Genomic DNA, 23,099 nt, shown 5'->3' with positions numbered 1-23,099 from the left:
GGGGCTGGGGGCTGGTAAACAGCAATGATAAAGAAAGTTTTAGGACCCTTCAGAGTGATTGCAGGGAAACAAATCTGAGAAGTTTGTACTGAACATGCTCTTGGACATGAGGGATTAATGTGTTATTTAGCTGAAAAATGTTTCATTAAAGGCCCAAACTGCATGTGTCAGAAAAGAGAAGGTATTGTGTTTGTACCAATAGACCTAATATAGAGAAGGCCAAGTGGGGAGGAGAAAATTCACATCAAAAATGAAAAATAAGTGGAAGCATAAATGAAAAACAATCTGAAGTCTATCAAGCTGGATAAACTAGCAAGGCTTTGCTGGAGTGACTGGGGGCAGTCTGGATGGATGAGGAGAAGAAGAAAAAGGGAGAAGACTGTCCTTTAAGTGTTGAGAGACATGAATACAAAGATGGCCACAAAGGCTGTGTGGTGAGGAGCTGGCTATCCCAGAAAATCAGTGTGATAAGGGAGGCTTCAAGCCATCAGTCACTAAGGCCTCTGAGAAGGGGACTTCTAGCAAAATATAGGGAGTTGAAGATATTCAGTGTTTACTGCTAAGGACATAACGGATGGAGGAGGCAGGGTTTGAAGGGTGACACATGGAACTAGGGGAACGAAAGTGCGATGGCAATACTGCCACAAAGCTAACTAGGCTCTCACTTCTAGAATGGACCAGAAAAGGCTGATTTGAGAAGAGTTTTCAAAGTAAGATTGATAACATTTAACAACAGGCAGGAAGGATGATGCATTAATGAAGTTTTAGTAAATATAAAACTTATGCAAAAATTCATGATCAGACTGTATGGAGTTACCAACCCATTGGCTGATCCAAGTCAGAATCTAATACTATAATTTGAATAGAATAAAGCCCGTCTATGAGCTTACTAACACTGAATCAATATGCTAATACTTTTCCATCCAGGCTGTAAGCTGATTCTGTGAGATTCCTGGAATGACCCCTAATTAGGTGAACTTCGGTCTTCTGTTTCCTCTGTTTGCGGTGGTCTCTTCACCTCCATCTGCAAAGTCTTAAAGTTTGTTGATGGATTGTGTGCAGCCGGCAAACATGTGGCCAAAAGCAATGGTAATCCTGTTAGGTGTGCAGAGCCACGTGAAGGCGAGTGGCACTGGCGGTCAACTGGCTACTGTGAGCAGGTACCATGGGAGACAACAGAGTTGCTTCTCGCCCTGCAGCAGTGGTCATAAGCCTTCAGAACCCCTTCAAGTGCGTCTTCTTGCCTTGGGAAAAGTGTCCTTGACTTTCCACTGACTCAAGTCAGGGTGAACGTCTAGCCACACAAAAATATCTGTTAGGGAAACCCTGAAGTCTGATACCTCTCTCTCTGCTCTTGTTTGTACAGGTGACAAGAAGCAGCTGAGGGAGAAGAGGAACTAATTATATGCTGTCTTCCAAAGGCTAAAGATGAAGAAAAGAAGAGAGTTTCTTCCTTCCTTCCTTCCTTCCTGTTTTTCTTCTTCCTTCCTTCCTTCCTTCCTTCCTTCCTTTCTGGTGCAGATTCGTGGTGGTGCGACATAGGAAGGTAGAAAGGACTGGGAGTGCTATTTAAATTTAATAATATGGTGATGAAGGTAGCTTAATTTGAGGACTCGTGGTTTTTTGAGAGGTTTACTGGACGTGCATTTAACACCTCCTGCTGTCTCAGAATTTTTTACCTTTGGTCAAAATCTGGCCAAAGGCCAAAGAAACTCACATAAACTGGGTGTGAGAGAATGTCTGAGAGCGAAGAGAACTCATGGTCATCTCAGCACTTCATGTGACCGACGAAGATGCTGAAGGCCCAGGTGAGAAGTCACGTGCAGACAGCCAGAGAGGTAGTGCGTAACCAAGGCAACAGCTTTTGTCTCCCAGATCTTCCAACTCCCAGTCCTGTGCTATTCTTGAATAATCCCAAATTTCTTCCAAACAAGCATTTTCATAAACTAGTTATTTTAGTGACTCGCTCATCCATTTTTTTCCTCTTGACCTAGATAGCTTCAGCTGAAGTTGTCTACCTGGTATAAGAACAAATTAATTGGGACAATGAGAGAGTAAGCTGTAAGAATTATTGTGAGCAAGCATTTGAGGGAGGTATAAACATTGAACATAGTGATATTGTCAAAATCTCTTCTGTTCAAATATTGATTAATTCATCAAATAAATATATATTTTTCATGGAAAGTGATACGATCATGAGGCTGCTGAGATTGCTTTGGCACAAAGAACTTTGTCAAGTTAATTTATGGTTTAACAAAGCTGATTGTCAGGTGATTAACAAGGAACCCTGCTTTGATTTTCATGGTAGATTTTCCTGGGTCTTTAATTACAGGCACATTTTGTAAAGAACACAAATGACAGGTGTCTAGTGGTGGGCAAACATATTGGTGTCTGTTGGTGTGTCACTGGGTCCCTGGGGGTCAGTGTGTGGGAGTGATGGGCACTGGACTAATTGTACTTGGGCTTCCCAACTTAACATTGTACAGGAGCAATTTGGTGAAAATGGGTAAAATTTGGTAAAAACTGTTCCTGAGACCTAATTAGACCTTGGTTGCTGCATGACGGGCTGCTGTGAAATAACTACCCCACATCAGAAAAACCAAGAGCCATCTTGAAGTGTTAAGGAAAAAGGCAGAATAGCCCGGTAGGGCAGGCAGTCCAAGAGAAGAGAGGGACAGACACCAAGAAACCTCACCTGTCTCTCCTCCTCTCTACTGGTATCTAGACATGAGCCTCCGGCCCTTTTGGACCGAGCTGGGAACACCACCTCTTTTCCTATACCTGCCGCTTCTGGACTGCTCTGCATGCCTGGTCTCAGCAGGAGGCCAGAGCCGTTGTCACAGTGGAAATTCCCCGAACATAAAGCCTGTGGGATCGCCTCAAGTTTCCACACCCCAGAGATGACTCGGGCTGCATACTTCTCAGAGTCATAGTTAGCTCTTGGCTGGGATGACTTGCAGATTTCTATTTGTGGCTTCACTGTACCTGGGACCAAATTAAACCTTGATTGTCGCATAACTGGTCACCAGGCAGGATCTATTCCAAGCCCAGAAACACCTCAGCACCATTTCCCTCTGAGTACATACCTAAGCACATAGCACTTCCTTGGGGCTGCTGTCTCTTAAGAAAGCTGCAGAGGCTTACAAAACACCTGTGATCAACACTGATTAAACATTTATTAAAAGATATATGGTATTTGCTGCCTACGCAGGCTGTGTTAAGTCTTTAATGGTTAGAAAACAACAATACAAGCCAAATGATGAGATAACCAGCAATAACATTTGCATAGTGTCATGTAATTTACAACCACGTTCACCTCCATGATCTTATTTTATTTCTACAAAACTCTTATCACTAGAAAATGTATTATGTCCTCGTTTTAGAAATGAGCAATATGAGTTTCTGATACTGGTGTACTGATAAATGTCTAAAAACCAACTTTCTGGAGAAGAAGATAATTTAGGGCCATGATTTATAGTGTGTGCGCATTTCTATGGTGTTAACACCCCACTGTGACCTTTTTCAAGCTACCAACATGCCCCTGAGTGCAGAGTTGGGAAGAGATACGCACAACCACTTGACCCTCGGGAACCTGTACAATCTGGACCCAGCACACCACTGGGTTCACAGGAGGGAAGTGACTGGTCCACAGTGACACAGATGGTTGATTCCTGAGCCCTCCTTCCTTCCTCTGTATTACAGAGCAAAGCAGTAATTAGCCATCCAAAGATTAGCCATCCATTTTAAAAAGCAAAATATGGCTGTACATATGGACAAAAGAAGGTGGTCAGGGGACCCCACCTGGTGAAGTCTCATCCATATAAGCAGAGGGAAGAGTAACGCCACAGCTCACGCACTGGTCCACACCTGAGCTAATGCTCTGGAGTTGCTAACTCGCATGTGACACCAGTTGTGAATTGTGGGAGAAGACTTATATTGTTTGTCTAAACAATCCATAGCCCCATCCTCCCCCAAAAAGGGTCACATCTTCCTCAGGCTACTTTCAGCTCCTCTGCACCTGCTCATGAGAAACACCTTAACTGGAAGTCAGTTCTATGCACCGTAACCCCAAACACACTGCGCCTGCATGCGGGGAGCGGGAGGCGCTGAAGGTGGAGCAGGGAGGCCGGGCCTCCGTGGCAGAGCTCTGAACCCATCCCAAGTCTGGCGTCCCCCACTCCCAGACCCAAGTGTCAGAGGCCAGAATCCATACACGACGTTGTTTTCTTTCCTCAAGCAGTGGGTGGCTCTTTTTCTTTTTTCTTTTTTTGATAAAGCATTTGAGTAAGCAGCAAAGCCAGACAGAACTGTTTATTTATAGCTGTGGATTTTCAATGCAGTATAAATTAGAAATCGTTACTGAATGAGGCCCACGCCTACTCACACACGCAGGGCTGCTAACCGTGAGTCCTTTCACACGGTTTGACTGTACACAGTCTAAAACGGGAGAAAATGACATGCTCCGAGTCAAATGACGAAGTCACAGCTGAACTGCAAAGCAGAAAACCAGCAATTATTTTTCCTCAGCACAATATGGGGAGTGCGACAGGTGCAATTATCCAATATTATTTAACAGCACCAGTTTGTGGTATAGGGAGAAAATAAAGGTTTCCATGTCTTGGAGAGAAAAAAAAGAGAAAGAACCTGCCTCCTGCCTCCTGTTTCTGTAGATTAAGCTGCGGTAGTTGCATTGAAACTGGCCAGGATTCCAGAACCTCCTGGCTTCCCCATCCTTCCTCCCCAGAAGCCTGCAACCTGCATCATCAGGGACTTCTGAGAAGAGGCCCCTTGCCTTGGGGACCCTGAACATCCTCCTCGGAGGCAGGAGCTCCAGTTAAGGCCGTGGGGAGGGAAACGGCGGAGGGGCGGAGGCTGGGTGAGCTGAGTTCCTGCCCTTGGAGGGAGACCTCCTGTGTTGGCTGTCCTCCCTCAGCTGAATCAAGGTCAAGGAGAGGGCCGCCCGTCAGGTATTGCTGTACCCCCCACCCAAGTCCCCGCCTCCGGGTTCCCTACACTGTTGTTCCTACACCCAAGCCTTTCCTTAAGCTGGTCATGCTAATTGGGAAGACCCTTCTTCTTCCTCCAGCCACAGTCTCTCATGGCTCCAGGCCTGCCTGCAGGGCCCCTCACCCATCCTCCTAAATAGCTTTCCCTTAGTTCTGTGGGGGCACTGGGCTCATTGTAGCAACCACCCCAGCCCCACGCACATCCCTTCCTCTCTCCTTGATCTGACCTACTGGGTTCTGCTCCCATGACAGTATGTGATGCTGGATAAGCTTCAGAACCAGAGCAGGTCTGAATTCTGATCCTGACTCACTGTTTATATAGAACCTGGGGGAAATAACTTCCTTCCCTCACCTTGGTTCCTTACAGTCATATGATAATACTTAGCATGATTCAGTATGATTATTTGAAGTGGAGGGTGCAAGTGTCAGCCATCCAGGATTGCTCATCCCACTCTGCTTGGCTGCAGACTCCCTGAGGCCAGGGGCCAGGTCTCAGTGTCCGGATCCACAAAGAGACCGAACTGCACTATGAGAAAGCACTGAAAATACAGACTGACTTGAGGATTCATTACTGTTTCTTAATCCTATAGGCTTCACCACCAAATGTCTTCCTCCTCGCCCAGAAGCTGAGATTCCTAACATCAGGCTCCCTGTTTCATTTGAAATACGCTCTCCATTTTAATGCTGAATCCTATTAACTGTGGTGCCCAGGTTATAGTTTCATGTGACCTGCTGGTGGAAAGCACACTGACAGAATGGGACGAGGGACGAATAAACTTGTAAAGAGGAAAAGGAGATGGGGAATGGCCTGGAGAATAAAGACTGCGTGCAGGTGAGCTCCGGATAGGATGGTTGGATCGCCCTGGCTACCCCCAGAGAGCCTAGGGGTACTGGGCTCCAAGTCAGGGACACTGACCTTTATAAGAGAAGTGGGGGCAGGGGGGCTCCAAAGACAAATTTATTCTCCTTCTGGCCCGTGCTCACCCCTGCCTTACAGATGGTGTCTGCTTGCCCCAAAGGCCTGGCTTAGTCTGACTCTCCCTGCTTCAGCCACTCCTGTGGTGAGATGCCCCAGGCACTTCGAGAAGGCTCTCTGCTCTAACGGCACCCCAAGGATCTCTTCCTAATGGACAAAAAACAATCCTTCACCACAGAAAAAGCATTTCATTTGAGACAAATTTAATATGGATGTGCGAGAGCTGACCCATTGACTTACATTTATTCATGTTCACTTATTAATGACAGGTATTTGATGATTGAAAGTCAGCTTTAATGGGAGGGGGCACACCTGGCAGAGGGAAAAGGGGGATGTTGTGAGAAAAGGACCAGGTACAGAAAGGGCAGCTGCTTACTCTGGGGACAGACCTGGCCTACTTCCCAATGTTTTACCATGCGAATTGCCAAGAGGTGACTGGGTGTGTGCCGTGGCTTGCCACCCCACCTCCAGAGAGCTCAGCCATGGTTAGCGGGCCCCCACATAGAGTGGGAAGTGACGTCAGCCATTGAATGGCCAATGCAGTTCTGCACGCCTTTGGAGGAGTGGAAAGAGGAGGCACAGCTGGGACGTGTCACTCTTTGTGTCTCTTTCCTGATGGTCTGGCTGGCACTAGGGGAACTGAAACTCACTTTACGGCTGGGGAGAGAGGTTGTGGTTGGGTTAGCACCATCTTGAGAAGAGACAGACCAAAGAAAACATCTGGAGTCCATTGGCTCCTGAAGAACTTCAGCCAGGGTTGAACTTGCCCAAGATTCCTCCTTATCCAAACAGCAGTCAGTCCCAGAGGCCCTGAAGTGCTGACAAGAGGCGACATGCATTAAGGGCACACCGTGTGCTGCTCTGAGGGCAAGGAGGCAGGACTTACACACCACTGCATCCGCCACAGAGCAGAGTGCACAATACACAGCAGACTGTCAATACACATGTGACCGCGGATTGACACAGCTTGTTCAGCATCTCATGGTGGCATTAAGACTCAAATCCAGACCTACCTGACCAGATGTTGCAATCATTTCCACTCCACCATGGCTTTTAATCTTTCCTGATTGATACCTTCAGAAATACATTTTACATCATGACCCAGTAGAAACACACAACAAACACACCTACATTCTTAATATGTGCAATAGACTGCTTTATTTTCTGATCATTTTCTATTATGTGAACTATATTATGATCAGTTAATTGACTTCTTAATTCAAAAATGGGGCTACAACCAATAAGTTGAATGACATTACAGTCCACTGTACTAAAGAATTCATTCATTCACTGAACAAGGAATTATAAACTTCCTACTATGTGTGTGGTGCTGGCCACATGCAAGCGGTGGCCTGAGGTCATGATGATCATCAGGCGTGATGGAGCATGAGGGTCATGGCTTGGGCCATTTGCACGGGCGTCAGGGATTTGCACCCTTTGATCCTGCAGCGCCTTCGGGAAATGTAGAACCAAGCCTTGTTTCTCCATATCAGTGCGTGGGCAGCTGTGCTGCGAGACTCAGCTCCTCTGAGGTGCTGACAGGAAGAAGAGGAAAGGTGCTGGTGCCTCGAGCACTTACAAAATCTTACAGAACCTTCCACTGAGGCTGAAGTCTGGCCTGAGCACATACATTTGATTATAATTTAGGGATATGTTTTCACTCCACACTTAATTTTATTAAGATGTAAATTATAAAGTTAGATGATGTACAGTTGGGCAAAAATACTGTATGATTTTGACCTTGCCAGGAATCCGGCACATGGTTCTGAAAACTCTCAACTTAGGTGTGTTTAATTCCATTTGAAGATTTTTCTAATTACCTTCTGAAATGCACCCAGGTTGTCATATTCTGTATATGCATTCTCTCGACTTGGCCAAGTTTTAAAGTCATGTGGTTCAATAAAATTACTTTTATTTTAAGTTAGATCACACTGGCCTTGCCTGTATTCTCCTCTGCTAGGCTTCCTGCCATCAAGACTTTTGAGTGTCCTCATATGTCACCAAACTAAGAGGAAGAGGCCAGGAGACCTGCCTGCAAGTGATTCTGTCACAGGCTCCCTGCTCAGTGGTGTGTACTTGTGGGTAAACCTCACATCAAGAGAGAGAAAGGACCTGTTGCAAAATGTCCTCTCAACTCACAGCCTCACCTGGGGGCCATATTAGACCCTGGGCATGGAACACAGGAATTACTGACTATGAACAGTGATAAAGGGAGACTTTGCTGTGCCTTCCAGTGGGTTTAATGAAAATGCCATGGGCACATGCATCTTGGTTCTCTGGTTGCCTGTTGGGAAGGCGACTGAAAGCACAGCTCCAGGGAGGGTCTTCCAGGATGAGAGCCAGAAGAGCACTAAGCTATCTGAGCATGAATGTGTCTGTGTGTGTATGAGACAAGGTGCTGTGCTTGTGCACCTGAGGTCGAAGGACATAATCCCTTTTCCTGCCTGGCAGGTAGATGGGCCACCAGTCCTCCCCCCACAATGAGGGAAGCAGGAGAAAGGATGGCTTTCTGTACCAGGTTCCTCAGCTGGAGGAACAAAAAGAAGGTTTGTTCCCAGGACACGCTGGCAGCCTGGAAACCAGCCCCTAACCAGGGCAGGAACTCAGGGCCACATAAGCCCACCTGTTTCCTGGCCTCCATGATGCCTTGAGTCCCTTTTCGTTGTATACCCCTTGGTTTACAAGACTAGAGGCGATGATCGTTTCTCATTTATGTTACTTTGAAGATGACTAATTAGCTAAACACATCTGCACAGATCCTATTTCCAAATAAGGTCACATTCTCATGTTCCAGGTGGATGTAAATATTGGAGGATGCTGTTTCATCTAACACATTATCTCTATTTTACAAATGAGGGGACTTCAGGGTCAGAGGTCATTGGATATCAAATTCCAGCTGTTAATTCTTCTCATTTGTCTGTCCTAACTCAAGCAATAGTTTATACCATTCATTGCATGCCTACTAGAGACACTTATTCGCTATTCATAATCTCTACTCCACGCTCTGTCCCTGAAAGGTGACATTATTATCCCCATGTTAAGGACATAGAAACTCAGTGAGTTGGATGGATTTCCCCAAGTAAGAATTATCTGAGAATGGAGTCTGAGCCCAGCCTGGTCAGCTCAGATTTATGCTGTCTGATTTCTACCAATGTCTGCTTCTGTTTTCTTCATGATGTCTACAAGATCAAGACTTCCTTCTGGTTCCTTGGAGTCAAAGCTTAAGCATTTTCATTTTAAGCCTTCTTCAGCAATGTAGGAAGGATACAGGTCTTAGAACACCAAATTATTGGGGAAACTCTCTTTCCTGAACCCTAGCAGTTTGAATGGCCTTAGAAATGGGCCAAGTGAACACACTGAGGGGACCCTGTGAGCTGGAGAGCAAGGAAAGCTGAAGGGCCGCTGCCGGGGCCTGGGGCAGTTAGGCCGCCTTCCTGCACATTTGGAGCCCTGGGCTTTGCATGGTACTTATGCCCAGATCCCTCCTCCAGACACTGAACTGGGCTGGGATATGCGTGAGATATTGGGAGTTGCAAAAGCACCTCTAGGTCATGCCAACGGGCAGCTGAAGTTGGAAACACTGATACATGGGAATTCTCCTTGAAATTTCCTTGGATATCACAGCAGCTAAAGTGTGATGAAATATAATGCATATCAGGTCGTTTTAAACATCACCCGGGAGAGCTGTTGCCTTCTTTCCTAACAGCCTTCTGGAGTCCAGCATTCCACTGCTCAGCAAATTTGGTGGCATGACTGACTCCCTGCTCCCCTTGGACACAGCACCCGAGGTGACTTTGAGGAAGAGTGCAGGGCTGGGCTCCAGGAACGGTTCAGAGGCCTCTGCAGAGCTTTCTGGCTGGGTGTTGTCACATCTCCCTACACACCTCAGTGCACCGCCATAGCGGTGAAAGGTCCAGACTGTTTAAAATCTCTCTTTACCTATCTGCACACACACACACACACACACACACACACACACACACACACACACACACACACACACACACTCTTGGCTCTATTTCTCTCGAAAACCCTAATACACTCCTCTATTTTCCTCTTCCGGGCCTCACTTCCCTTCTCCGGGGCTGCCTCCCAGCGCTGTTTCACGCCTGCCTTCGCTCACTCGCCCCCTCCAGATCCTTTGCCTGCAGCCCCTGTGACTCACAGGCCTATAATAAACCCTCTGCTTCCGTTTGCCAAACTCTCTTGCTTCCTTTCATTCATTCAAGAGTCTCCCAAAATCCCACATCATCCAATCAAGGAAACAACAGTCTGTCCTCTTACGGATGAGCCCATTCAGTGGAACAGATTTCAGAAAGAAACTTAATATATGAGTGTTGCTTTGAATATTAACTTCTGAGATGGTTCCACACATGACTGGAAGGGGACGTGGTGTTTCGAAATGCTCTGCCTTAGAGACCGAGGCTCTGTGGAGGACTGGGTCTGTACAGCACAGATTCGTGTGCGGCACACCTTCACAGGTGTTAATGATGCTCCCGAGGCTACGGTCTTGGGCATGGCTTCCAAATCAGGGTGCTGAAGGCCACTGCCCCATGGTTAGAGATTTTATGACCAACCTCATGTCACCTGGGTGAGGTGTGAAGGCGTCTGGGAAAATCCGTGAGCTTATGCCCTCCTGACCTCTTGCTCCTTCTGGGAACAAGACCCATCACTGTACAAGCTCAACGCACATGATCAATATATAACGTCCGTGGCAAGGAGCACAGTCACGGGTCTGGTGGCCCATTAACCTCACCTGCATTTACCTGCAGGCGGCTCCAGGCTCAGAGACCATTAGTAGCTGAAATGGGAAGAGCAGCCATGGCCAAAGCATGGCAGTTACTGCAAAAGGTCAGCCAGGGTCTCGTTACTGCCCCCTGCGCTGTGGTTGATGGAGGGTCAGGGGTTCCCTACCCGCCCCTTCCTATCGCACCTCGCGAGGGGCCTCGTGATGTGGCTGTAACCATTGTTAAACCACGCGCCACACTTGCAGTAGGCATTGCAGGGGCAATAGAACTGCCTTAAAGCTCCACCAATGAGCTACAGTTCCTGAAAAGGCTGGTAGCCAGGGAGTAAAGAAGGCCCACAGGATATGGCAGGCAGGCAAAGTTCAGTTAGTCCTATTTCCACAGCATTTACCATCTTGGATGACTCATTCAGCCTTTCAGAGCCGGGTTTCCCCCTTATACAAATTGGGGGTCCAATACTTACCTTGTGTTAGGGTTACTGCAGTGTTTGGGTGAGATATAATGGACCTAGAACACAGCCCAGGGTCTGGCACTTGATGAACTTCTATTTGCTCCTCTGTTCTCATAACTCAGAAGCTCTAGTAGTCCAGTGAGGGGTACTTACAAGTTATCCTTTGTGATCTTGGTAGATTTAGTGTTAAATCACAGAGGATGGAACCACTGATTGGGGCACAAGGGGTCAGAACACTTTAAGGGGAGGGACACTAACTTACAGTCTTCATGACTTCACAAAATCAACTAGAGGGTTCCAATTATTCCCTAGCTTGAAGTACAAACAAGAGAGCATTGCATATGACCCAACAGAATGAAAATGGGAGAAGGCAATGAAAAATGGCAAATGCCATGGACTCTGCTAATTCTAGTTTTTAGAACCCTCCAAGTCTTCATAAAATGCTAACATTTCCAAAACCATCACCACTTTAGGTAGGCTTACATTAAGGGAAGCAGCACATGCCATCTTCTTCCCCTTTGCCACCCAACTGTGGAGACACCCCCTGAGCAGTCCTTGCATTACAGGGCAGGAGACAGAAATTCGTGTTTCAATTCACAAAAGACAAGGAGGCCATCCCTGACATTCCGGGGGAGCAGCATTTAAAGCACATCTGCTGAGTTTCAGTTCTCGCGCCTTGTGATAAGATGACTTGGCAGGGTGTCCTCACCACGGTGGTATAAATGCAGTGGGGTGCGGGAGAAACACACTCTCTCCTGGTCTTCAGCCGCATTTTCCTTCCTGTCATGAGTAATTCTAGGCCTGCCGTAAAATGGAATGATGAGCGCCCCCTGGTGGCTAAATGGACTCTTCCCTATTTTTAGAGATACTCTCTTGTGTTTTGGGAAATCCTGCGCCTTGTTCCATCCAGTGAGCAAGTCGCTATGTGAGCTTCATCTCTTCTTCACCTGTGCCCCTTCACCCTCACAAAAAGAGTCAAAAAGATATTTTATTTTCAATTTCTTTGATCCGCACACTCTGCAAATATCTGGGCAAATATTTAACCCACGTTCTGAAAGGATAAAACACATTTTTCAGAAATATAACATACATTCCCTAATTGTAAAAAGCAATAATCTTGAATTTCTAAAAATGTGGTTTTCTATAAATCTTAATTATTTTATCAAATACGTAAGTTTTGTTCTGAGAGATAGGCCCTTAGGTTCTCTATCTTCATGCACTCAGGTGCCTGCAGTGGGAATCTGAGCACCATTCTGGACTGTTCCTTCTCCCACCCACCCATCCAGTTATTCACTGCATCCTGCCAATTCTACTTCTGCTGCTTTCTGTTGACCAGCTTAGCTTAAAGTACCATCATTTCAGGTTATCACAATATGCTTTTTAAAAAATATTTTTAAATTTATTTCTGAGTAGTTAATACCTGCATGTGCTATAAAATTCAAAATGTACAATAGTGAATGCATTCCCTAGCCTCTCAGTTCCCCTCTACAAAAGCAACTACAGTTCCAGTCTTTTGCATATGCTTCTAGAGGTACTGTACAAGCATATATGTATATCGTATATTTATAATATATTTCTTTCACAAATGATGACACACTGTTCTATACCTTGGTTTCCCATCTCTTAGTACACCTTGGTGAGAAATCCTAAATCACATAAAGAGTGCTGCCTTATTCTCTTTCGAGAGATTCATAGAATTCTATTATATGTACATTACCATAATTCATGTAATCAGTTCTGTGTTGATGGAGATTCAGATTGTTTCCAATCTTTTCTATTATAAGTCAATGCTGCAATAAAGATCTTCATACAGACATCATTTTGCACATGTGCCAGGATATACTTGGGATAAATTCCTAGAAGTGGAATTGTTGGATCAAAGGAAATGCATATTTTTACTTTTGATAGTTATTGCCAAATTACTCTTCACAGAGGTTTTTCCAGTGTCTACGCTCACTAACAAAATGTGAAACCCTATTTTCCCAAATACTCAACAATACAGTGGGCTATAGATTTCATGTATAGAAATGTTATCTCCATATAGTTTTTTTTTGAGAGGCCATCTCTCATATTTATTGATCAAATGGATGTTAACAACAATAAAATTCTGTATAGGGGAATCAATGCACAATCATTAATCAACCCCAAGTCTAATTCTCAACAGTCTCCAATCTTCTGAAGCATAAAGAACAAGTTCTTACATGGTGAACAGGTTCTTACATAGTGAATAAGTTCATACATGGTGAACAGTGCAAGGGCAGCCATCACAGAGACTTTCGGTTTTGATCACGCATCATGAACTATAAACAATCAGGTCAAATATGATTATTAGTTTGATTTTTATACTTGGTTAATATGTGAATCCCACATTTCTCCCTTATTATTATTATTATTATTATTTTAAATAAAATGCTGAGGTGGTAGGTAGATGCAAGATAAAGGTAGAAAACATAGTTTAGTGCTGTAAGAGGGCAAATGTAGATGATCAGGTGTGTGCCTATAGGCTAAGTATTAATCCAAGCTAGACAAGGGCAACAAAACATCCACGGATGCAGAAGATTTCTCTCAGAACAGGGGGGGTGAGGTTCTAAGCCTCACCTCTGTTGATCCCCAATTTTTCACCTGATGGCCTCCCTGCGACTGTGCCTGTCTTAGGTTGTTCCTCCCTTGAGGAATCTTACCCGTCTCTGGCTAACCAGTCATCTTCCGGGGCCATACAGGGAAATGTAAAGTTGGTAAGTGAGAGAGAAGAAATATTCTTTGAAAAGGTTAGCTTTTTACTTCTTTGCAGATTTATGCCCTGTGGCTTCTATGTCCAGCATTTGTCCTGAGGTATCTTTACCACTTGGAAGAATTATGATACTCGGTAATTTCGATATGAGGCATGAATTCTACTAAAGGGTCATAATTAGGAAGGAAGAAGAAAAGCTATAGAAGTAGCAGACAGAAGAAAACATGGGAAGATTGATTATTTCTTTGACATATCTTCTTGTAGAGTAACATAAGCGTGTATAGGTTTTAAACTACTAATTAAATTGCATACAGACATTAACATTATAGGAATACAGCTACATAACAAAAGCAGACCTAAAATGACCAGCCATATCCAGTGAAACCAAGAAAACCAGTTAGGCACCCTAGGCATTTGTGAAAACTTATCAATGATATGATGGATATTCTCTAACTGAATTTGAATAGTTTGAGAAAAATCAGACAAATTAAAACAACACATTCCTGGAAACTGTTCACATCCCATATGTTCTTTTAACAGTAGATAGTCTATAGTCACACGATTTTGAAGCACTGCAACTTGCACTTCTCCTAATTCTTGGTTGAGTTCCAACAGTAAAGATCCAGTCAAATTTGTTGTTTTACTGTATGCACAGGCCAGCTTAGATATCTCCTTCCTCATTCCCATGGCAAGTACAGGAACCGGTGGGATGAATGCAGCTACAACTGCAGCATCACCTGGATCCTTGTTGAAGTTTTTTGATGACCATCTTCTGGAATGACTCTTCCAGAGAATGTTGATGTTGGAAGTTCTTCTTCATATCATATCTTAATTCATTCTCTGTGTAGCCAATTTAGGCTTTGATCCTCTGTCATATAGTTTTAATTTACATTATTCTTATTATGAATTAAGTTGAACACCTTTGCGTGTTTAAATGTGTCTTCCTATGTCTTATTCCTATGTATTTTCTGTGAATAGGCTTTTATATCTTTTATCGATTTTTGGATTTTTTTTATTATTTCTTATTGAACTGTAGGAGTTTATAGCAGGCAACCTTCAAGATATGCCAGATGACCCTTAGCTTCTGGAACTCACATCCATTTGTGATCCCCTCCCACGTTGTACTATGGGTCTGAGTGACCAATAGTATATGGTGGAAGTGATAGCACATCATTTTCGAGATTACCTTGTAAAATCACTTGACTTCCCTCTTGGTAGCTTTCTCTCTTGAGTCACTTGGTTTGGAGGAAACCGGTTGCCATGTGAGCCAGATGCAGATGGAGGCGGCTAGGTGGCAAGGAATTGAGGCCCCCAGCAAGTGGCCAGAGAGGACCTGTTAAGCCTTCAAACTTCAAAGTTTGACTTCTATCTCACAAGAGACTCTGAGCCAGAACCACCTGGCTAAGCTGTTCCCAGGTTCCTGACCCTCCAAAACTGAGATAATAAATGCTTGTTTTTCTGAGCTGCTAAATTTTGGGGTAGTTTGTTATGCATCAATCAATAATAGTATGGAGCTCTAAATATATTAAGAAAATAAGCCCTTTCTCTTGAGATTCAGCTTCTTTATATGAATTCCAAATACCTTCCTATTTGTTGGGTCTTCTTCATGATTGCTTTCTTTTTTATTTCCCTTCCTTACTTTCTTGTTATACAGATTTTTAAAATTTTTACACAGTTTAACTTACTAATTTAGGGGATTACCTTTATACTTAGAAATGATAGAGAGGACATTGTTAAAAAATATTCCTAATTTCATTTTCCTCTATTTCAAGGAGCTTGGCCATTTGATCCAATTCCTCTTGAAATTGACTGAAAGTAATGAATTAACATAATTTCCTTAAAATCATCAAAGAAATGACAAGGTAATAAGGAATAACCAGACCAAGTTCTAAGAGACTGCAGCAGCCCATAAGGGCAAGAAAAGCAACCAAAGCCTTTTGCCCTGAGCACATATTGGAAGGACTCGTGTTACTGTTTTGAAGACCTCACAGAGTAGGACGCTCCACAGCCAAAGCTTAGAGGCCCCCGGGTTGACCTGCTAATATTAGACATCCATCTGTGTTAACACAGAATCCCAAAGGAAGAAGCTTGAGGATGCAGGTAAAGCAGAAGGAAAACCACCTGCCACTCTCCCCTCAACTAACAGTTCCAAAACAGAGATGTCCTAATGCTGAGCAGAACAAAAGAAGGGAAACACATGCACATACGTGCATACATGCAAGCTGTCCCCGAGCAGTTCTACACAGAGACCAGCGTCCTGGAAAAGTATAGCTTAAATTTAAAACTTAGGAGTGGCTTAGAAAACTTGAAGCCACGACTTTAATTTGAATTGGTTACAGAGGGGTAGGGCCTCCAAATGCCTGGCAGAGGCAAATGGCAATCAACTTCATGGTTGCCTGTGATTAATGCAATCTAATGCCCTCCCATCTAAAGATGAGAAAGGACAATGGTCTTCCCTTAATATTGACTATTGCATATTATCTTCCACTGAGGAATTACCAAATTTTAAAAGTGGGAGAGTTTGGGAAGTCAAATTTTCTAACTTCTTAGTTTCACGGATGTGAAAATCAAGGGCTAGATAGGCTACATTATATCTCCAAAGTCACATTGCTGGATGGTAGCAGGGCCAGAAATGGCACAAGGGGTTTCCAGTAACTTTATTGTTACTTACTAGGTATGACATGCATGTGAATAGAAGTGAAATAGATTATTATGTGTTCAGACACATCTGAATGTATTTTGTGAAATTCTGCTCTCTCTACTGCACACTTAGGTTTATCATGTACAGACATAGGTTCAAAGACTTAGTAAGCCTTACTTCATGTTCTAGACAAGGAAATTTTGTTATTTGTAGAATATCAAACTTTATCATTGAGAACCTACCCTTTTTATCTTTCTATATCCTGCTTTTCACAAGCTTCTTTGGGGAATTTTCAGGATGATGATGAAGGAAATAATATGATTGGCTTGACATAAGCTCAAGTCCTCTTTAGCAGCCCTGCCAAAGGACCGATTCCTTGGGAGAGAGGGTGATCTCTGAGACATGAAGCGGTGAACAGGAGGCACAGGGATAGAGCTGGAGGAAACTGTAGGGCCTCAGTGGCAATCTCTCTGATCCCTTCATGGCCCCTTCTGGAGACATTTGCTAATTTGCAGATTCACCATTGAGACTTGCTCTGAATTGCTTCTTTTAAAAATAGCAGTCATGTCAGTGGCCAGATGTGGATACCTGCCCTCCACAAATAGGTGGAATCTCAGTCTCTCCAGGTGTTCTGCCTGTCTCAGCTTTCCAACCCCACTTATCTTCAGAGCACCATGCAATGTAGGTTTGTGCTCCCAAAGCAGATCTCCTTTGGGATGTGAATTCAGCAGTCCCAGGCTTCCACCCCACTGGCCCCCCAGCTCAGTTTCTCTTCCTCCATGGGCTGGGTGCTGTGGGGGTGGGGGTTTGGGTCCTGCCAGATCACGGCTTTGAGATCAGGGCCTTTGATATTTAGGAAAACTATGTTTAATTCTACTGAGATCAAGTTTTCTGTTAAGTCATTCAGTTGTTCCGGGCCTGTGAAGTTTACCATAGAGTGGTATTTAAAACATCATACCTGTCAAAATGAATATTCTAGGCTGGAAAAGGAGCTGTCACAAAACCATGAACTTAGTGTTGCTGAAGACCTTTGTGACCACTATTTCAAGAACACCAAGTGTTGGACAACAAAAAACGAAAATTTAGTTTTCAGCACTGATTTACAGCTGTTTCCCCCATTGAATAGTAAGGTACTAATTACTGATACCGGAAATATTTCAAACCAGGCAGGATCAATGGATGTTGTAGCCATAACACAGATAGATGGGTTTCATATCTTTACTGTTAGAACAGAAAAAACAAATGCAAGATGTAATTTGAATGTTTTCTCTTTCCATGATGGGGCCTCTTGGATATATTTCTGCATCAGTTTGGCCTCTAATGATTTTTTACATGGTGATGTGTATCGTCTATATTTTATATGCCATACTCTGGCTGACATGGTCTGCCTGTTATTGGAAAGATATATTAAGAATCCAGTTCTGGATTGCAGCTGTTATTTTCCTGGGAATGCTTGAAAAAGCAGTTTTTTATAGTGAATATCAAAACATCAATAGCACTGGGCTATCAACTTGAGGTTTATTGATATTCATGGAGTTGATATCTGCGATTAAGAGGACCTTGGTCTGCCTGCTTGTGATCATTGTGAGCTTGGGTTACGATATCGTGAAGCCTCGTTGAGGAACAGTCATGCATCACATGATTGGACTGGCTGTGCTTTACTTCCTCTTTGCAGCTGTTGAAGGTGTGATGAGAGTCATTGGAGCAAATGACTCTGATCTTGTGCTTCTGGCCAGCCTCCCTCTCTCTCTCCTTGACTCTGGCTTGTGCTGGTGGAGTTTTATAAGTTTGGCACAAAATATGAAGTCTCTAAGGCAAAGAAAGAACACAGTGAAATTTTTGTTATACAGGCACTTTACAAATACTCTGATCTTTGCTGTAGTGGCTTCTGTAGTGTTTATGGTATGAACAACTAAGACATTGGAGACCATCAGCAAATAATCAGAGGTATGCCTTTATGCCCTTAATAGATGATTCTGATGATAAAATTGAGGAATTCATGGTAACGTCTGAAAATTTAACTGAAGGAATAAAATTAAGAGCTTCAAAAACAGTTTCCAATGGAAGAGCTAAACCTGATACTTCTGATAATTTTGATGAAGATTTGAAGTGGGTGGAAGAGAATATTCCCTCTTCATTCACAGATGTAGCTTTTCTAGTATTAGTGCATTCAGATGAGTAAATCATGTCCAGATCTGAAATGGCAGAAAAAAATGTTCTCTTCAGAAAACATAATGTGATTTGAACCCATGAGAGCAGGATTCCCTCCTGAGAGCCTAGTCAGAAACAGTTTTCAAAGTGCATATACTGTGTCACTTGCAGTGACAGTGGCATTGTCTCTTTTTTCTTTTTAAAAATTTTTTATTAAGTTATGATTGATATACATTCTTATGAAGGTTTCACATGAAAAAACAGTGTGGTTACTACATTTATGCATATTATCAAGGCCCATCCCACCCACACCCCAATGCAGTCACTGTCCAGCAAGTTGCCAGAGATCCATTATGACCCTTCTCTGTGATACACTGTTCTCCCCGTGATCCCCAACACCATGTGTACTAAACATAGTACCCCTCAATCCCCTTTTCCCTCCCTCCCCACCGCCCTCCCACACCCCTCCCCTTTGGTAACCACTAGTTTTAGTTCATTCTTGGATTCTCTGAGTCTGCTGCCATTTTGTTCCTTCAGTTTTGCTTCATTGTTATTCTCCACAAATGAGAGAAATCATTTAGCATTTGTCTTTCTCCATCTGGATTATTTCACTGAGCATAATGCCATCCAGCTCCATCCATGTTGTTGTAAATGGTAGGATTTGTTTTCTTCTTATGGCTGAATAGTATTCCATTGTGTATATGTACCACATATTCTTTATCCATTCATCTTCTGATGGACACTTAGGTTGCTTCCATATCTTGGCTATTGTAAAAAGTGCTGCGATGAACATAGGGGTGCACATGTCTTTTTGAATCTGAGAAGTTGTATTCTTTGGGTATATTCCAAGAAGTGGGATTCCAGGGTCAAATTGTATTTCTATTTTTAGTTTTTTGAGGAACTTCTATATTGCTTTCCACAATGGTTGAACTAGCTTACGTTCCCACCAGCAGTGTAGGAGGGTTCCCCTTTCTCCACATCCTCACCAGCATTTGTTGTTGTTTGTCTTTTCGATGCTGGCCATCCTTACTGGTGTGAGGTGATATCTCATTGTGGTTTTAATTTGCAATTCTCTGATGATTAGTGATGTGGAGCATCTTTTCATGTGCCTGTTGGCCATCTGGATTTCTTCTTTGGAGAACTGTCTATTCAGCTCCTCTGCCCATTTGTTAATTGGGTTATTTACTTTGTGGGTGTTGAGGTGTGTAAGTTCTTTATATATTTTGGATGTTAACCCCTTGTCAGATACATCATTTACAAATATATTCCCCCATACTGTAGGATGCCTTTTTGTTTTGTTGATGGTGCCCTTTGCTGTACAAAAACTTTTTAGTTTGATGTAGTCCCATGAGTCCATTTTTGCTTTCATTTCCCTTTCTTGAGGAGATGGGTTCAGGAAGAAGTTGCTCATGCTTATATTCAGGAGATGTTTGCCTATGTTGTCTTCTAAGAGTTTTATGGTTTCATGACTTACATTCAAGTCTTTAATCCATTTTGAATTTACTTTTGTGTGTGGGGTTAGACAATGGTCCACTTTCATTCTCTTGCATGTAGCTGTCCGGTTTTGCCAACACCAGCTGTTGAAGTGGCTGTCATTTTCCCATTGTATGTCCATGGCTCCTTTATCGTATATTAATTGACCAAAATGTTTGGGTTTATATCAGGGCTCCTCTCTAGTCTGTTCCATTGGTCTATGGGTCTGTTCTTGTGCCAGTGACACATTGTCTTGATTACTGTGGCTTTGTAGTAGAGCTTGAAGTTGGGGAGTGTAATTCCCCCTGCTTCATTCTTCCTTCTTAGGATTGTTTTGGCTATTTGAGGTCTTTTGTGGTTCCATATGAATTTTAGGATGATTTTCTCTAGTTCGTTGAAGAATACTGTTGGTATTTTGACAGGAATTGCATTGAATCTATAGATTGCTTTGGGCAGGATGACCATTTTGACAATATTGATTCTTCCTATCCATGAGCATGGGATGTGTTTCCATTTATTGGTATCTTCTTTAATTTCTCTCATGAGTGTCTTGTAGTTTCAGAGTATAGGTCTTTCACTTCCTTGGTTATGTTTATTCCTAGGTGTTTTATTCTTTTTGATGAAATTGTGAATGGATCATTGTTAGTTCATTGTTTTTCTGCTAGTTCATTGTTAGTGTATAAGAATGCCACAGATTTCTGTGTATTAATTTTGTATCCTGCAACTTTGCTGAATTCAGATATTAGATCTAGTAGTTTTGGAGTGGATTCTTTAGGGTTTTTTATGTACAATATCATGTCATCTGCAAACAGGGAGAGTTTAACTTCTTCCTTGCCAGTCTGGATGCCTTTTATTTCTTTGTGTTGTCTGATTGCCGTCGCTAGGACCTCCAGAACTAAGTTGAATAGAAGTGGGGAGAGTGGGCATTCTTGTCTTGTTCCCAGTTTTAAAGGAAAAGCTTTCAGCTTCTTGCTGTTAAGTATAATGTTGGCTGTGGGTTTGTCATATATGGCCTTTATTATGTTGAGGTACTTGTCCTCTATACCCATTTTGTTGATATTTTTTATCATGTATGGATGTTGAATTTTTTCAAATGCTTTTTCAGCATCTATGGGGATGATTATGTGGTTTCTGTCCTTTTTGTTGATGTGGTGGATGATGTTGATGGATTTTCAAATGTTGTACCATCCTTGCATCCTTGGAAAAATCCTTGTTGATCATGATGGATAATCTTTTTGATGTATTTTTGAATTTGGTTTGCTAATATTTTGTTGAGTATTTTTGCATCTATGTTCATCAAGGATATTGGTCAATAATTTTCTTTTTTTGTGGTTTCTTTGCCTGGTTTTGGTATTGGAGTGATGCTAGCATCATAGAATGAGTTTGGAAGTACTCCCTCCTCTTCTACTTTTTGGAAAACTTTAAGGAGAATGGGAATTAGGTCTTCACTAAACTTTTGATAAAATTCAGCAGTGAAGCCATCTGGTCCAGGGGTTTTGTTCTTAGGTAGGTTTTTGATTACCAGTTCAATTTCTTTGCTAATAATTGGTCTGCTCAGATTTTCTGTTTCATCCTTGGTCAGCCTTGAAAGGTGGTATTTTTCTAGAAAGTTGTCCATTTCTTCTAGGTTATCCAGTTTGTTAGCATATAATTTTTCATAGTATTCTCCAATAATTCTTTGTATTTCTGTGGTGTCTGTAGTGATTTTTCCTTTCTCTTTTCTGATTTTGTTTATGTGTGTAGACTCTCGTTTTTTCTTGATAAGTCTGGCTAAGGGTTTATCTATTTTGTTTATTTTCTCGATGAATCAGCTCTTGCTTTCATTGATTCTTTGTATTGTTTTATTCTTCTCAATTTTATTTGTTTCTGCTCTAATCTTTATTATGTCCCTCCTTCTACTGACTTTGGGCCTCATTTGTTGTTCTTTTTCTAGTTTCATTAATTGTGAGTTCAGACTGCTTATATGGGATTGTTCTTCTTTCTTGAAGTAGGCTAGTATTGCTATATACTTTCCTCTTAGCACCGCCTTGTCTGCATCCCACAGATTTTGTGGTGTTGAATTATTATTTTCATTTGTCTCCATATATTGCTTTATCTCTGTTTGTATTTGGTCATTGATCCATTGATTATTTAGGAGCATGTTGTGAAGCCTCCATGTGTTTGTGGGATTTTTCATTTTCTTTGCATAATTTATTTATAGTTTCATACCTTTGTGATCTGAGAAACTGGTTGGTACAATTTCAATATTTTTGAATTTACTGAGGCTCTTTTTGTGGCCTAGTATATGATCTATTCTTGAAAATGTTCCATGTGCACTTGAGAAGAATGTGTATTCTCTTGCTTTTGGGTGTAGAGCTCTGTAGATGTCTGTTAGTTCCATCTGTTCTAATGTGTTGTTCAGTGCCTCTGTCTCCTTACTTATCTTCTGTCTGGTTGACCTGTCCTTCAGAGTGAGTGGAGTGTGGCAGTCCTATAATGAATGCATTGCATTCTATTTCCCATTTTAATTCTGTTAGTATTTGTTTCACATATGTGGGTGCTCCTGTGTTGAGAGCATAGATATTTATAATGGTTATATCTTCTTGTTGTATTGACCCCTTTATCATTATATGATGTCCTTCATTGTCTCTTGCTACTTTCTATGTTTTGAAGTCTATTTTGTCTGATACTAGTACTGCAACTCCTGCTTTTTTTCTCTCTGTTAGTTGCATGAAATATCTTTTTTCATCCCTTCACTTTTAGTCTTTGTATGTCTTTGGGTTTAAAGTGAGTCTCTTGTAGGCAGCATATAGATGGGTCTTGTGTTTTTATCCATTCAGTCACTCTATGTCTTTTGATTGGTGCATTCAGTCCATTAACATTTAGGGTGATTATCTATAGGTATGTACTTACTGCCATTGCAGGCTTTAGATTCGTGGTTAC

The 23,099-nt window shown here is 42.6% G+C and overlaps 1 protein-coding gene and 1 pseudogene across 1 annotated transcript in view; both read left to right on the top strand.

Moving 5' to 3' along the window:
* The window catches only part of ADTRP (androgen-dependent TFPI-regulating protein), a 58,302-nt gene extending 56,130 nt beyond the window's left edge, over positions 1 to 2,172 (top strand). The window contains exon 6 of the mRNA XM_057493968.1: positions 1,367 to 2,172. Within this exon, the coding sequence (XP_057349951.1) occupies positions 1,367 to 1,401 (35 nt within the window). The 3' untranslated portion in view covers positions 1,402 to 2,172. The remainder of the gene's footprint in view (positions 1 to 1,366) is intronic.
* A 15,651-nt stretch (positions 2,173 to 17,823) lies between these two features.
* LOC118928499 (transmembrane protein 87B-like) lies at positions 17,824 to 18,754 on the top strand (annotated as a pseudogene).
* Positions 18,755 to 23,099: the final 4,345 nt, after the last annotated feature.

The sequence above is a fragment of the Manis pentadactyla genome, chromosome 16 (assembly GCF_030020395.1).
Source record: "Manis pentadactyla isolate mManPen7 chromosome 16, mManPen7.hap1, whole genome shotgun sequence".
Classification (NCBI taxonomy): domain Eukaryota; kingdom Metazoa; phylum Chordata; class Mammalia; order Pholidota; family Manidae; genus Manis; species Manis pentadactyla.
Note: the sequence above shows the minus strand (reverse complement) of the source record. Positions and strands in the feature narration are given on the sequence as shown.